Raw genomic sequence first — 16,564 nt, forward strand, 5'->3', positions numbered from 1 at the left:
CTCTGTTGGTCTGAGACCTTGTCCACCAGTCTGTTCTCTGGCTGACAACTCTTTTATAAAACTGTGCTATAACCAGCTCCTTCAATTTAAGCAATGAGAAGTCAGGTTAATATTATAGGTGGAAGACCTGCATGTGGAGGACTTAGCATTCTGTGTGAAAAGCAGCATAGTGATCTACCAGGCTGTATTCCCACAGACTTCCAGAGTGTCCAAAATTTTAAAGAAAAATCAGTAAGGTACTTTTCAGAGAAATTCACACCAGCAGATATCCATGAGGCCCCACCAATGGTGCACTCAAAGTGAACATCGCCTGGGTTGGATGGAATCTGTCATGCTTGGCTTTCAGAGCAGTGCTGATCTCTTCTGGCCTGCTCAGTGCCCCATGTCATTGGGGGCTGCTCGACTTCTCCCAGTGATGCAAGTGCAGTCAACTCCTCTGCTCTGAAGGGCCTGAAGTGCCTGTGGTGTCTGTTGCAGTGAAAGAAGGGGAGGTGTCCTTCATCCTGCCTGTGAGCCATGAGTTGTCCCCGCAGGCTCATGTCCTGGTATATGCTGTCCTGCCCAATGAGAGAGTCCTCGCACACAGCTCAGACTTCCAGGTGGAAAAATGTTTCAGACACAAGGTAAATCTTTCTTACAATGGCTACCACAAGTTTTTGTTCTGTACTATATCATTGTGCAAGTCAGCAGGTCAGAGGTGTACCCGTTTGTTTAAAGTTCTGTTCATTAAATATCACTGCAGAGACATCGTTTTTTACACTTTTACATTTTTTAAGAGAATAACAAAGAAAAAGAAATGAAAAATGGAATTAAGGAAAAAAATAAAAGAGTGAAAGTGGAAAGAAGAAAAAAAAGACAAAAAACAAGCAAACAAAAAAAAACAAAACCAGGTACAGTCGCAGAGTTTACCATTTAAAGGCATAAAGGTTATAGCATAGCTATATATAATAGCTCAGGAGTATATACTGAGCTCCTCTTTTAAACCTAATGCTCTCAAAGGCTTATCCCACAAATCTTTAAAACGGTCCAGCTCACCTTTTAGGATGAATCTTAACTTTTCCAAAGAGATCAAGTCTCTTATTAGTAATTCCCAGAGGGCTGGAGAGGGAGGCTCGTCACCCACCCACCTGCTCATGATTGCCTTTCCTGCCAGCATCAGAACAGGCTGGACTACTTCCCTATGGTTCAGCAGCTGAACAGGCAAAACTCCCAAGATGCACGTGAGAAGATGAGGATCTAACTGTATTACACAGATCAAAGATATTTTTTTACATACCTCCTACCAGAACCTCTGGACATATGTACATTCCCACAGACAGTGAAACAGTGTTCCAACCTGGTGTACCCATTTTTAACCTTAAAACTTTATTCTAAATCCTACTGTGTCTTTTCTCCTAGAGCTGCGGGAGCCTGGCACAAGCTGCTTCTGATCCTTTTTCAATTGAACTTCTGTAGGTTCTGTGTGTGTGTGTCAGCTTTTCATTCCCATGTTTGTGCCTCAGGTGTCCCTGACGTTTGCGTCCCCTCAGTCTGTCCCAGGAGCTGACACTGCTGTGCACCTGAGTGCCCATCCTGGGTCACTATGTGCCCTGAAGGCCATTGACCGCAGTGTGCTACTGGTGGAGCCAGAGCAAGACCTGACTGCAAAAGTAAGACTCACGACAGCACACGCTGTTTCTATGAGGGTGACACACTAGTACTACTGAAGTCATGTTACTGCTGGACCTACTGCTGGTCTCGATATACACACTGTTGAAATGACATCTTCAGTGGCTGCTATGGTGTTGTCCTCCTTTGAATCAAAATCGCACGTAATTTCTAATTTAAGAGCTAAGACCTAGAATGTCACCTTGTGTAAGGGAGCAACTGTCCCTAGAGTAGTCACCAGAGGGGAAGAATACCGTACTGCCATTTCTGCTGTAACGTGATAGTTGTGTTCCTTGAAAACATTCCGTAATAGAAACCGTTGATTCAATGGGAAGGTATATTTTCTTAATATTATTAGTTTAGATTTTCTCCACAATGTGTTTATGGTGATTTTATACAGATAGAAAGTGAAATATTCGATAAAGAATAAATTGCACCCACATTTACATTGATTAGCCATGAGAAATAGCACAGTCTAGGAGGGCCAAACAATTTTTTTTAGATTTTTGCAACACTAAACATGACTAAGCCCAGTAGAGTGAATGATACCACTTTCATTCCTTTCTCTTGTATTGTTTCATACATCAAGCTGTTGTCCGAGAGTAAAAGCTTTCCTTTCCTTTTCACTTGCACCACACACACTAGCAGAACACTTCATACCCTAGCCACTCATTGTAACAGCAATATTTATATCAATGTTTTCAGACAATGAAAATATGGTAAATGAGCACAGCTCCATAGCTCTGACTGTTGTGTACATGCAAGTATATGGTATGTGCAAAAGATTGTAAGAGTTTACCATTCTGGTTTTCATCTGTTTCTCTACAGATATGTAGAGAATACAGGAGAGGGCATCGAGTTTTGTAGTGAGATCAGACAATTACAGTATAGTCTAGTATATCAGGTGGGTAGCTGCGTCAGCATGCGTAGGCTGCAAAGGAACAAGTAATAGGTTTATTCCATGCTGAAAAAAAGAAGAAAGAGAACACAACGTTTTGGCCGTGGAGCCTTCTTCAGGTGTGAGAGAGACTAGTATAGGTGAGAGACTTTGACTAAATTAAGTTTCAGATCAGGTTGTATGAGAGGCACTGATTGTGTCAGTGCACTGGCGGAAATGGTATTAAAATAAAATTAACAACTTGGGCAGCAATAAAATATGTTTTTTTCTGGACTACCTGTGTATTTTATACTGATTTCTGACATCCCTTTAGGCATTTCTTAATGTCAGACATTTTTAATCTCTTGTTTCTCCATATTTTCCCAATATCAGATCTATGATTCACAGCCTATAATTGCGGTCACCTATAATAACCCCTACTATTACGACAAGCCCAAAGACTGCCTGCCGGTGAGAGTGAAGAAACGATCTTATATAATACACGACCCGGATTCACAGAGGAATGCTAAAACCACTTTCAAAGTAAGCATGTCGCCTTCGATAGCATAGCATAATAGTAAGGAATAGTAGTCCTTGACTGAAAATCTCGCGGGGAAAAGCCAGGCTGACTGCAGCAGTAAAAGTAGTAAAAACTTTAAGAAAGGTAGACTGAAGTACAGCATGACACAGCCTTGTGAAGAAATGTTAAAAAAACTATGAAAGTAGTATGACTTGCACACAACTCTGGTGAAAAATAGCCTTTCAAAAAACAAGCAATTGCTTGTGCACTCTTCTTATTACGGAGCTGAATAAGAAAATTTGGGGGAGTTTGAAAATAAAGAAGATCTGGAATTATAGAGCTCTTAAATCACTTAGCAATAAAAAAATAGACTCTGTCATTTAACACATTGCCAGCACTGAAGTGAGCAAAGTTACCAAGTTATGCTGCTAAATTGCCAGCAGCCATATCACCCTGCAGCTAACTACTGACAACCCAGTGAAGCTCAGCAGTGTGAGCCTGGTCAGTACCTGGAGGGGAGACTCCTGGGAGAGCTGAGGCTGCTGCTGGAAGAGGTGTCAGTGGGGCCAGTAGGGGGCGCTCACCCTGCGGTCTGTGTGGGTCCTAATGCCCACGTCAAGTATAGTGACAGGGACACTACACTGTAAAATAGGCTCCGCCCTTCAGATGAGACATAAAACTGAGGTCCTGACTCTCTGTGATTAAAAATCCAAGGGTATGTCTTGAAAAGAGTAGGGGTGTTACCCCAGTGTCCTGGTCAAATGTCCCCCTGGCCTTTACCCATCATGGCCTCCTAATAACCCCCCTCTCTGAACTGGCCTCATCACTCTGCTCTCCTCCCCACTGAGAGCTGGTGTGTGGGGAGCGGACTGGAGCATCATCCAGGTGGGGCTGCACACTGGTGGGGGTGGAGGGGATCCCCATGACCTGTAAAGAGCTTTGAGTGGAGAGTCCAGATAAGCGAAAGCACGTATTATTATTTTGGAAAGTGAATTTAAAAGGACTGAACTTCTCACAATGTCCTCTACAGCACCTGAGGATCAGGACAGTTGCCTTCCTTAGCATAGTGTAATAGTAAGGAAAGTCCTTGAATAGAATTCTCTCAGAGAAAGCCAGGCTGGATGCAGAAGTAAAATTAGTAGAAACGTTAATCAAGGTAAATGGAGGTACAGGGTGATGCAGCCCCTGGGAATGGTCAAGGACTATGAATGTAGCATGACACAAAGGTCCTGATTTGCATAAATAATCACGATAAGCATTTTCTTATTCATCCTGCTTATGAAGGAGATGAAATAAGTAACAATTCTGTGAGTTTGAAAATAATAAATAAAGGTCTGGAAATGTGTTGTTCTTAAATCACTTAGTAAAAAATAGGATCTGTAATTTAATACTTTGTCAGCAGTGAAAAGAGCGAATGTTATTTTGGAACGTGGTATTAAAAGGACTGATCTCCTCACACTGTCCTCTGCAGCACCTGAGGATCAGGACTATCACTAATATGTTTCTGCAAAAGCCTTACTGCCTGCTATTCAAGGGATGGACTTTCTATAACGAGTATGGTTGGCATGGTGGTAAGCATGGTGTTTACATTAATCTTTGATGTAACAGCTGGTGATTACAAGACCAGCATGGTTAAACTACCAAGATCACTACACCTGGGAACATGTGAAAGCAGCACTTCTCTAAAGATGAAGGAGTGTCCCCAGATGTACATGTGAAATGTACATGAAAGTCACTGGATTGCTTCATATGCATCCTTCTAGGCATAAAGAACAGAGCTGGGAAAACACAGCCAAGGCTGTTAGGAACTCAGTACAAATGATTAATGATCATGCCTAGTGTTATACAAGTCTCTCAGTGCTCTGACCTCATTTCTTATCTTTAGGTAGACTTTTTTCACCTTCAATAGAAAGACTCATGATGAACCCTCAGCCAATCCCAGTTTTGGAGACGGTCAGAACATTCTTCCCTGAGACCTGGCTCTGGGACCTTGTCCCAGTTGGGTGAGTGCACTGCAGGACTGTTCCTAATCCTGGCTGCAATGGTCAACAACATGTTCTGTAAAAGCATTAAGCTGCTTGTCAGTGTGAGCTCAGGCATTGATATCCAAGCATTCATCTGCAGGGTTCTCAGACAGGCACATGTTTAGATGCTTTAAAAGTCCACCCACACTGAAGTTTATAGTAACTTCAAGGTTACATAGGTCACAGGCCCTTCCCATTCAGCATTAATAATAATAATAATTGCTTACACTTATATAGCGCTTTTCTGGCCCTTCTCATTCAGCATTAATAATAATAATTGCTTACACTTATATAGCACTTTTCTGGACACTCCATTCAAAGCGCTTTAAAAGTAATGGGGACTCCCCTCCACCACCACCAATATGCAGCCCCACCTGGATGATGCTCCAGTACTCTCACCACACAACAGCTAATGACCACAGAGTCAGGACCTCAGTTGTATGTCTCATCCAAAGGACGGCGTCTGTTTACATTATAATGTCCCCGTCACCATACTGGGGCATTAAGACCCACATGGACCGCAGGGTGAGCGCCCTCTGCTGGCCCCACTAACACCTCTTCCAACAGCAACCTTAGTTTTTCCCCAGGAGTCTCCTATCCAGGTAGTGACCAGGCTCACACCTGCTGAGCTTCAGTGGGTTGCTAGCTGTGAGTTGCAGAGTGATTCGGCTGCTGGCATTAGCAGCCCACAACAGTGGGATACCACAGAGCTTGGATTTGGTGCAACCACTTTGATACAGGTCAGTTAATGTCTGTACCTGTCCCATCTTGACATCCTCTCTACAGGGAGTCTGGCTCAGCGCAGGTTCCAGTCACTGTGCCTGACACCATCACTACATGGGAGGCTGGGGCGTTCTGCTTGTCCCCAATAGGACTGGGCCTGGCCCCCTCTGTCAGGCTCACCACCTTCCAGCCCTTCTTCGTGGAGCTCACCCTGCCCTACTCCATCATCAGGGGAGAGCGGTTCGAGCTCAAGGCCACCGTCTTCAACTACATGTCCAAGTGCATCATGGTAGAACCGCCCTTCCCTACAACTACACCAGGGCTTCTCTCACACCAGACCACTCTCTTCTGATCTGTCCGCTAATTTCATTATGATATTGATCTGAGGACCTTGCAATGATAATACTGTGAGCGAATGTTTTTTAGGTGAAAATAATTGCTCTCACTACTCATTGTGGCTCAAGTGCTGCTGCTTTAGCTCGGCTTTGCAAAGGATAGGGTGCAAAAGGTCAGGAATCCATCCCAATCTCGTTCACACACATTTGTCTCGTCATTTTTACATTTAATATTGAAAACGAGAACAGTGTACATGGTGGATCAGGAACTGGAAGAATGATGTGCTGTGAAGTGTGGGTAGGATCTGTAGAACGCAAATTTCATTTTTCCATCTGGTCAGTTAGGTTAAAGTAAGGATTCATCTCGCCGGCATTGGTTGGCCGGTAGATGTTTAAATATTGCGCACCACACAGACATGCAATGTCTATAATGGAAATACACTCAGGATCTGCATTAAGGTAAAAGAAAATACCAGCTGAAAATATTGTTTAACCTATGTTTAATACTTCTAGATATTTTTGTGTATCATGTGATTTTATGAACTTTCTCAGTTGTGCATTAAGGCTTTGAGCCTTGTTGCACTTGTCTGAAACTCACCCTGTCTGCAAAAGACTGTCCAGGTTTTTACAGAACCCTAGTGTGTACAACAGAATTCCCGTACACTGTATGCTCTAAATGTTCAAAAAAGTCATTTAGAAATACGAAAGCATTAATCAAAGCATGACAGCAGCATAAACTAGAGGACAGGTAACATAAATTGGGCCAGGTGAGTGAGTGGGGAGATGATGTGCTGACCTGTCACTCCAGGTAAAAGTGAGTCCAGCCCCATCCTCTGACTTCACTCTGGAGCCCTGCCCAGGGTGCGAGTATAGTTCCTGCCTGTGTGCCAGCCAAGGAAAGACCTTCCGCTGGACCCTGGTAGCCTCTGTCCTGGGTGAGTTACGTCTCTACTGCTGTGCTGTGAGTTTCTCAGTGACTCTCTGGATCCTGCTGGACAGCTGTGCTGTGAATCTGCTTCTCTAGGTGCTGTGAATGTGTCTGTGAGTGCAGAGGCAGTTCAGACAGAGATGATCTGTGACAACGAAGTGGTGTCGGTGCCTGAGCAAGGACGCATCGACACAGTCATACAGACTCTGCTGGTGGAGGTGAGGGCCTGCAGCTCAGCTTGATCTTGTCCTCTAGTATGTTCTGCAGAGCTAGCATAGCTATCTGGCTGTACAAACCTGTTAATTAAGTTCAAACACTTAAGCATCACACTTTACTTAATTACAACACAAACTTTACCAGATGCTTATTACCTACCACAGTTCAGTGGATCAATGAACAACATATATATATTTTTTTAGTTCCACTGATCAGCAACAGGAGAAAAACAGAGATCAATGGTCAAATATTGCTAACTTCAGACCTTTCTGAACACTGTGGGTTTGTTAAACCATACTAGAAAAAACAGGTAGTGTGAAGCACAATCCCTAAATGAACATAACAGAGATGTGGAAAAATAAAACCCTCCTTTTTAATTTAACTTTATTTCACTTAAACCTGATCAGAAATTCTCTCTAAGAACAAGAGCCTATATGAAGGCCATGACAAAAGTATAATCACTATATGTCGACAGTGAAAACATTACATCATTTTGAAAGGATTCAAAGACCAGGGAGCCAAACACCTGACAACCTGTCATGAAGTGCAGAAGATGCACACGTGTCAATACACATGAAAACTCCAGTCCTTCAACACTCTTGATTAATAGATTTTCTCCTGCATCCACAGGCTGAAGGAACAGAAAAGACTATCAGTTACAACTGGCTGCTGTGTCCAAAAGGTGAGTCTGTGAGATTCACTAATAGATCAGGTTGGGAGTTGCGTCAGCATGGGTAGGCTGCAAAGGAACAAGTAATAGGTTTATTCCATGATGAAAAATAGCAGAGAGAAGAGAGAAAACACAACGTTTCGGCCGTGGAGTTGAGTAATCCACGGCCACACCTGAAGAAGGCTCCACGGACGAAACGTTGTGTTTTCTCTCTTCTTTTTTTCGGCATGGAATAAACCTCTTATGAGATTCTCTAATGTCTGACACTGACTTTCAGCTGCCTCAGCTTATTCATGGGAGTTTGGTTAAAAAAAAACTTCTTAGAAACACAGTGCAATGCACAAAAACTCTTTCTGACATGAGAACTTTCAGAAGTGATTGTGGCTGTGTGTTAGAACTGATAAATACAGAACAATGTATTTCTCTGGGACTGATGAGAAGGAACAGCAGTTATAAAAGAACAAGAATGAACACACCTCATCTCTTTCTCTCAAAATCTCCAACCCGTTCTCTCTGCGTCTTAATGGAAATCCAGAGAGACTTGTTTACACATGTCTCCCCCTCACCCAGTCATCCAAGCTACCCCTTGATTGCTCTTCCCTGTACCTCACTGTCCTGTCCCATTGCAGGCAGCCTGGTGAAGGAGGAGGTCCAGCTCCAGCTACCAGAAGACATTGTGGAGGGATCAGCCAGGGCCTCACTCTCTGTTCTGGGTAAATACAGTATAGAAAACAATCTAATTTATCACTCTTTAGCATGAACACGTGATTAAATAAACTTTGTCCTCAGCAAAATATTTTGTCCTGACAGAGCAACCCTCCAATCCCTTGTTTTTCTGTGTACAGGAGACCTGTTGGGCCGGGCCCTACAGAACCTGGACCGACTCCTAGCCATGCCCTACGGCTGTGGAGAGCAGAACATGGTGCTATTTGCCCCTAACATCTACATCCTAAAGTACCTGGAGAGCACAGGTCAACTCACACAGGAGATCAGGAACAGAGCCACAGAGTTCCTGAAGAGCGGTAGGAGGGAACAAGCTGTCGATACAGAGAAGACAAATGTTACCCCTGAAGTTTGTGGAATAAAATTACAGAATAAACAAATTTTCTATCTCCAGAGTTTAAAACTGGGACCTATATAACTGAACAAGACTACTCAAATTTATCACATGGATGTATGCTTTCTTAATCATTTGCAATGCAAATAGCAGACCATATTTGGATCTTGTGACCCTACTACCATTTGCATTGTGTTCCAGCTTCTCAGTTCCCTAACTTATCCTTTAGTGAACTACCAATTTATTCAACTGAAGTTATTCAAATTGACCATTAAGATTTCACTGTAAGGAAAACCACACCAAATTCTAATCAGTATAAGTATCAGATTCTTCAATAGCTGCGGCATGTCTTGTTTCTCCACCTTGGACAGGCTACCAGAGGCAGCTCAACTACATGCGCTTTGATGGCTCCTACAGTGCCTTTGGGAACAGTGATGATTCTGGAAACACATGGTGAGCGGGCAGGAGGCCAGGCAGCCCTGACACACACAGACTCACCTTTCATCCTCTCTAGTCGGCAAGAAAGATGTCACTTAAAATTCTTAAACTGATTTTATTTTATGTTAGTCAGCATCTGAGTCAAAAAGTAATATAAACATTTCTATAGAGTGTTTCATCCTGAAAGATTCCCAGTCACACCACACATACTGTAGGAGGGGCCTTCTTCATCCATCATTGAAGTGCAGCACCAACCTGGACAACACACAGCGGCCCCACTACACTGCAGTCAATACAGAAACATCACTAATGTGATCAATCTGCTAAGCACAGACTGGCTATGGTGTTTCTGCAATGATAGGTCTGCATTGCTTAGTCCTGTAGGAGACCACCTGTGGGGACTCCATGCTGAGCTACTGAGACTTTACCTCCAACTCTCTCCTCTCCTCAGGCTGACTGCCTTTGTGATGAAGTCCTTTGGCGGAGCCCAGTCCTATATCTACATTGACCCCAACATCATCTCCAGCACCATGAACTGGCTCACCCGTCACCAGCAGCCCAATGGTTGCTTCCAAAGTGTGGGCAGGCTCTTTAACAACAGGATGAAGGTGAGGGAGAGAGGGGCACAGAGGGTTAAACAGCTGGGAACGTGTGCCCAGGGTGTGCTATGCGATAGAGTTGTGTGGAATACTGCATGGACTATTTGTGATAGTTGTAATTGACATGTGGTGGGCTGTGAATCATACGATTGTAAACCTGTGTGTCATACAGTGAGGTCTGTGTTTCAGGGAGGTGTGAGCGATGAGGTGACCCTGACTGCCTACGTCTCTGCAGCCATGCTGGAGCTCAACATGTCTAGGACAGTGAGTGACCACGTGCTCTCCACCTGTTCTGTGTCGTCCTGCACTGCACTGACACTGTAGTCCTGGTTGGGTCCTTGCCTACGGGACTGTGAGGTGGAAGCCAGAGTGAACAGCGCACACAATACACACAAACTGCAGCCAACTCAAGGACAAGGACCTGTTATCAATCAATTTGTACAGTGACCCTGTGGGTCAGCTATATTAGTCCATATGTAATTCATGGCAAGAGTACTCTCCTCCCCTCACTGCTCACGGGTCACATACTGGGATTTGAAAATGAAAAACACCCCCATATATTTAAGCCCTAATTTATTTTTTATCATTTCCTATAAACTATATTAAATTGTGAGGTGGGCCGAGTCCACACAGTGTCTTTTCTACTTACTCCTGCTAAAGTTAATTACATCAAAAACAAATTGATCCTTTATTCCTTAGCCAAAAAAGGGTGTTTCTGTAGATCATGACTGTCATTTGTAGTGGCTTTATTGCATGTTTCATGTCTTTCCAGGGAATTTGTTCAAGCTGCTAATTTGCTCAGTCTAAATTGAATCATGTAGATAAAACAACTTATTAAAATAAAGCTGAAGGTTCCACCTTCCTAGATGTCATTCTAGCCACAGCCCCATTGTAGGCTAGCTGTATAGACTGCTCCAAGACCCTGCCTTGGAAAGGAACAGCCTCAAGCAAAAGCTGACTGAGCGCGTGTGGGTCAGGGAGTCACTGAGCTCTTCCCTCTCTCAGGACCAGGTCTTGAACAGCAGCCTTTCCTGCCTGCGCTCTGCCACCCAGAACCTGACCAATATCTACACTGCAGCCCTGCTGTTCTACACCTTCACTCTGGCCGGGGACGAGGACACCAGAGCACAACTATGGACCGAACTAGAAACTCTGGCCAGCAGAGAGGGTACAGCCTCCTCCTCCTGCAGCTCGGCACCCTTCTCAAAATGCACAGACACCTAACGTTGGAAGTACACTGGGAAGAGCAGACACGCACTTGCACACAAAGAGCCGAGTGGGGTTTGGGCTTTTGATTTGAAACTGGAAGGTTATGGGTTCTCTTCCCAAGCGGGGCACTGCTGTTGTACCTTTGATTACCTCACAAGTGTGAAATGTCCAGCTCTTTATGTATTGTAGGTACAAACTGAACTCTCTTTTGAGAAGTGTCACACAAACAAATTCAAAAAATCTAAATACAACCTGAAATGCATACACTGTCATGTAGACACACATGGTGAAGACTCATTTATTGTTGAGGATGAAATCCTATTCATTATTCCCTATTTACAGGTTATGAAACCTCTAGCCAAGAACCTGTTTAGTTTCTAAGTTTTCAGCATGACTTGTCCTTGGACCCATCGCCATCCTCCTCTCTTCCCTGGGTAATTGACCTGTTTCCCTCTCCCTCAGGAGATACTCTGCACTGGCCTCAGTCGGCCTCAGAGGGTTCAGATTCCTTGTCAGTAGAGATGAGCTCCTATGTGCTGCTGGCTCTTCTTAGTCACCCACCGCTGTCTGCCTCAGACCTGGGCCGGGCCTCCAAGATTGTTAGCTGGCTGACCAAGCAGCAGAACTCCTATGGAGGGTTCTCTTCCACACAGGTATGGATCTGTCGGAATCATCGAGCTCTGGATCCCACTGATCTCCTGATCTCCTGGGTGACTCTCCAGTGCAGTGACCTGAGACCCTGTATTGTGTAGCGTAAGGGTAGCACAAGCAGTGATTGTGTGTGGTTTGTGCTTGTGCACAGGACACCGTAGTGGCTCTTCAGGCACTCTCTCTCTATGGGGCGGAGGCTTTCAGCAAAGAGGTCTCCAGCCAAGTGACAGCGCAGTCCACAGAGGGGGACCTCCACCAGTTTACTGTGGACTCCAGCAACAGCCTGCTGTACCAGGAGAGGGCACTGCGAGATGTCCCAGGGAAGTACAGTGTTGAGGTGCAGGGCACAGGCTGCATGTCGATCCAGGTCAGTTTTTATACATCCTAAATGTTCCCTCATCACTAAGATTTTGAGGGACTACAAAAATGACACCACTCTCAAATCTAAGCTTAACTCTAAAATGAACAAAAACATAAGGGCAAGGTCCTCAGATCACTTACCAAGTAACAACCAAACCAGATGCAATGTGCATGCCTAATACAACATAGGCTAGAAGAACAGCCCTCTTAATTTCATCCTGAACCACATCCCTGATCCAAACCCTAGCCAATATCCCCAAAGGACACAAACACAGGGCACTTATTGTAAATGTCTGGAAAGGATGAAACTGTGCTCCTGTCTCCTCTCCCCTCCCTGCCTGTCTCAGGTGGCTCTCCACTACAACATCCCTCCTCCTCCTGACTTCTCCACCTTCCAAATTGCAGCAGAGTCACAGATGATATGTTACAGGATCACGAGGAACAGGGCACTCACTGCTGTCGTCAGTGTGAGGCAAGTGCACGTTTCTGGTCTCGTGAGGTTGTGGTGGTGTTCCCAATACAGCACATGTGATGATCGGTCGAAAGTTTAGTGGGCATTTCAGACGCACGTGGGGTTACCATGCCCTGCAGGTTCCTGATTGGTTGGTGAAGGTGAGAGGTGAGTAACAATGACCTCTGACATCTAGGACCGCAATCCAGATGTTCCCAAGAATCTCAGACAGATACTGTAGTTTCCAGGACTGGCCATTGGTCATGATAGCCAAGCACGGCTGGGTGCATCCCCATTTGGGAGCTGCACCTTATCTGAGAGAAAACACCTTAAATCACAACTGCATGAATAGATTCTCTCTGGCTGCACCACAGAGATGAGAAAGAGAGATGAGGCCTCATTTAGGAAAGCACTGCAACGCTTAATTTTGACTTATTAATAAGCATTGCCGCTACATTCCAAAACTATTTTTTCCTTTTAACCCCACAGCTACAAGGGCCAGAGAGAGAGCACCAACATGGTGATTGTGAACGTCAAGCTCCTGTCTGGGTTTGTCTTTGACAAAAACAGTCTGAGAGAGGTGAGTTCTCCTCTTCCCTGGTGCCATCAGTTTCCATTATTTTTCTCCTGAGTCAATACAGAAGCATAAGAGTGCTCTTACTCAGTTTTCAAAATGAGACCCTGGTGCACTCCTCTCTCTTTGCAGTTAAAAGGAGCCCCGTATGTGAAGCGTGTTGACACTGAAGATGGTCACGTGATCGTGTATCTAGATGGGGTGAGTTCATACCACCTGGAGAACATCATGGGCAGCATGGACACCATGTCCTTCATTATTATTATTCAAAAACTATGAGACAGAATTGCCTGGACAAGCACCTGACATTTCATACAGTGTTACAGACAGGTAGCAGAAATGAACTGTAAATATGAGCAGAAACACAGAACTTTTCTCACAATATTGTGCAAACCTTTGGTCAACATTTTAGCAAAACAGGTATTACTGCTCTGGAATCAGTCCTGTAACCAGGTACATTCCCAAATTTAAAGGAATTTAAACAAGCCAACAAGCCAAGAGAATCGAACCTTTTAGTCTTGAAAAGAGATGATTTCAAGGGTCCTGGTTCAATTACAGTGCAACTTCACATGGGTCTTGAGGATAAACCTGAATACCCATGTAATATGTCAAACTTAAATGACCCTTGCCCTTCCATTTTACTGAGTCTATCAAAGCACATTCCTGTCATATACTTATTTTATACTTCCTTTCTGAAAAAGTCTAATTTACTTATTTTTCTTTGATACATCCACATAATTCCTTTAGCTATTCCATATTCGAGTAATTAACTGACGTTTGACTTGCCACTTTTAACTCACTCGCTAGTCTTCAAGTGGTGATTCTTACTGCAGTCGTGCTGCCCTAGTAACAATGGTCAGCCCTGAGGATAAGAATCTCAGGTGCTCACGCCCTCACAGCCTCTGGTTTCAGTTCAGGCAATGCTGTGCCCTTCGCAGTGCTTCTGAGTCATCAGCTGCTGAGCAGGCACAAGCATCAGTGGGGTCAATGACTCAGGAGAATCAACCCAATAGCATGTCTTTAAAGGACAGTACGTCCATTTGACAGAGCTCAAAAGCCATTCTACAAAGCTAGAGATTCCAACCTGCAGTGTAATGAAATAAAACATCATGGGGTACATAATTCTACATGGTTTATGTACTGAAACGGTGGTATAACAAAGCTCATTCTATCAAGGTGGCACTGTACTGGAGATCCTATTATTGTGAAGCTGATACTCTGGCTTCTTTCAAGAAAAGGATGACTAAGATCCTCAGATCATTAGCTTCTAATTAACAAACAGGTTAAATGGACAGAATGGCCTCCTCTCATCTGATCATTCTTATTACAAACCTGACTAGGAACATGACACAATTTAATCTTCCTACTTATTCCCATGTCTCTCAGACATTAGCAGAAATGTTACTAGATTTTTAATTTATAAAGCATCTTTCGGCTTTTGCATTGTTCTTCATTAAAATGCACCACCAAAAGTGTCAGCCATGTCAGTCATCTTTTTCTCCTTTGCAGCTTCATAGAGAAAAGTCTGAACAGTACAGATTCAGAATGATCCAGGAGCACCCAGTGAAGGGACTCAAACCAGCTGTGGTCAAGATCTACGACTACTACCAGACAAGTAAGCATCCTCTAATGAGAGAATAATTGGCCAATGGAATTGTTTATTGAAAAAGGCCCAATGGCTTGCTCTAATTTTACTTTTCTTGCAGTAAACCTTAAGATCTGTTAAGACTACTTTACTGTCTGGGTGTCTGCAGCATAGTCAGCTCATGATGTGGGTCTGAGTGCGGAGAAATATAATGTAAATAAAATATTAATTTACCACAGTAAATTGCCAGAAGGTCTGCCTCTCACAGAATGTTCATTGTATCTTCCAGGTGAGCAGGCTACATCAGAATACACCTATCCATGCCCTGAAGAAGGTAAGAGCACTCATGCTCCACCAGGGGGCACCATTTTGTTGTCTGTCCCTTGAGCATAGTGATTTCTGTGATCTGTCTGTTTCTGATGTCTGGGAGATCGAGTTAAAAAGATGCAGAGCTGTCTGTTATTATCACCACAATCATTGAGTTTATTAACTTCTATAACTTCCTATCAACTTGAGTTACACACTGAGTCATGTGCTCTCTTGGCAGATCATGAGACCAACCAGATTTGAGAAGGAGCTCCAGGAGACTGCCTCTGGAAGGGTAAAGAAACAGATGTGTCCAAAGCATCAGAACACAAACCACAAAAGGATCAGAATTTTACACGACCCGGCAGGACTGCTTGAGCTACGATCTTCAGTTAATGTTTTCGTTAAAAGGAAAAAACTGACCTTGTCTCCTAGGGCTGTACATTTGTCCTATGAGCAGTGGACATTGAAGAGCTCTCTGAAAATGCCAACGGGCACCCATTAATCTGAAAACTCTTTATGCTTTTTTCTGTTTTCCTCTATTTTGGTATCAATTTCTAATGCCCCTGTACAATGAAAAATAAATTATAATCTAGTCATGCATTGCACACTTGAGCCTCTGATTAACAGGATTCTTCCAAATGAAAAGGTTCTGCTTTCAAGGTGACGTGTTTGAACCAATCCCGATGCCGAAAACACCAACTTCACAGAATTCAAGTACCAACAATCGGAAAGAAAGCACTTTAGGACAGATAGGATAGAAAGCAGAGCCTACCCGGCAAGCAACGAGCACAGGGCAGGGTACACCCTGGATGGGACGCCAGTCCATCGCAGGGCAAGTGCAAGCCAATCCTACATGGGGCCACAGTAAAGGGTGAGAGGGGAAACCTGGCCCAGATACCAGGATAAATCCCTACTCTTATCAAGAAACGCCCAGGGATCTTTAATGACCACTGAGAGTCAGGACCTCGGTTTAACGTCTCATCTGAATGACGGCGCACACTACAGTATAATCCCCGCCACTATACTGGGGCATTAGAACCCACACAGACCACAGACCCCCTGCTGGTCCCACTAATACCACTCCCAGTGCCAACCATAGCTTCCCAGGAGTCTCCCATCCAGGTACTGGCCGGGCTCAGCCCTGCTGAGCTCCAGTGGGCAGCCAGCTGGGAGCGGCACAGTGAAATGGCTGCTGGCTGTATTTCAGTTATTACCTTTAAAAATAAAGGAATAAAGCACCTTGGGGTGAAAGGCGCTTTATAAAAATAAATTGAATTTAATTTAATAGATTAGCTTTAAAGGTCACATAGCGCAGGAGTCGTTTGTGTAGTCTAAATCACAAACTGAGCACAAAGCAGTAGCCCAGAAGCAGATTTTGTGCCAGCCCTGAA

At 44.1% G+C, this 16,564-nt stretch overlaps 1 protein-coding gene across 1 annotated transcript in view; it reads left to right on the forward strand.

Moving 5' to 3' along the window:
- LOC148641234 (alpha-2-macroglobulin-like) overlaps positions 1-15,778 on the forward strand; it is a 32,218-nt gene extending 16,440 nt beyond the window's left edge. Inside the window, exons 15-37 of the mRNA XM_088619548.1 lie at positions 478-623; positions 1,503-1,649; positions 2,918-3,067; positions 4,516-4,615; positions 4,930-5,047; positions 5,855-6,080; positions 6,935-7,061; positions 7,151-7,272; positions 7,901-7,952; positions 8,570-8,653; positions 8,786-8,962; positions 9,369-9,450; positions 9,887-10,043; positions 10,224-10,298; positions 11,040-11,202; positions 11,706-11,896; positions 12,046-12,261; positions 12,602-12,726; positions 13,195-13,285; positions 13,412-13,480; positions 14,789-14,894; positions 15,154-15,198; positions 15,412-15,778. Of these exons, the coding sequence (XP_088475674.1) occupies positions 478-623; positions 1,503-1,649; positions 2,918-3,067; positions 4,516-4,615; positions 4,930-5,047; positions 5,855-6,080; positions 6,935-7,061; positions 7,151-7,272; positions 7,901-7,952; positions 8,570-8,653; positions 8,786-8,962; positions 9,369-9,450; positions 9,887-10,043; positions 10,224-10,298; positions 11,040-11,202; positions 11,706-11,896; positions 12,046-12,261; positions 12,602-12,726; positions 13,195-13,285; positions 13,412-13,480; positions 14,789-14,894; positions 15,154-15,198; positions 15,412-15,434 (2,792 nt within the window). The 3' untranslated portion in view covers positions 15,435-15,778. The remainder of the gene's footprint in view (positions 1-477; positions 624-1,502; positions 1,650-2,917; positions 3,068-4,515; positions 4,616-4,929; positions 5,048-5,854; positions 6,081-6,934; positions 7,062-7,150; positions 7,273-7,900; positions 7,953-8,569; positions 8,654-8,785; positions 8,963-9,368; positions 9,451-9,886; positions 10,044-10,223; positions 10,299-11,039; positions 11,203-11,705; positions 11,897-12,045; positions 12,262-12,601; positions 12,727-13,194; positions 13,286-13,411; positions 13,481-14,788; positions 14,895-15,153; positions 15,199-15,411) is intronic.
- The last annotated feature ends 786 nt before the right edge of the window (positions 15,779-16,564 follow it).

Source organism: Lepisosteus platostomus, chromosome 25 (assembly GCF_059453375.1).
Source record: "Lepisosteus platostomus isolate fLepPlt1 chromosome 25, fLepPlt1.hap1, whole genome shotgun sequence".
Lineage (NCBI taxonomy): Eukaryota > Metazoa > Chordata > Actinopteri > Semionotiformes > Lepisosteidae > Lepisosteus > Lepisosteus platostomus.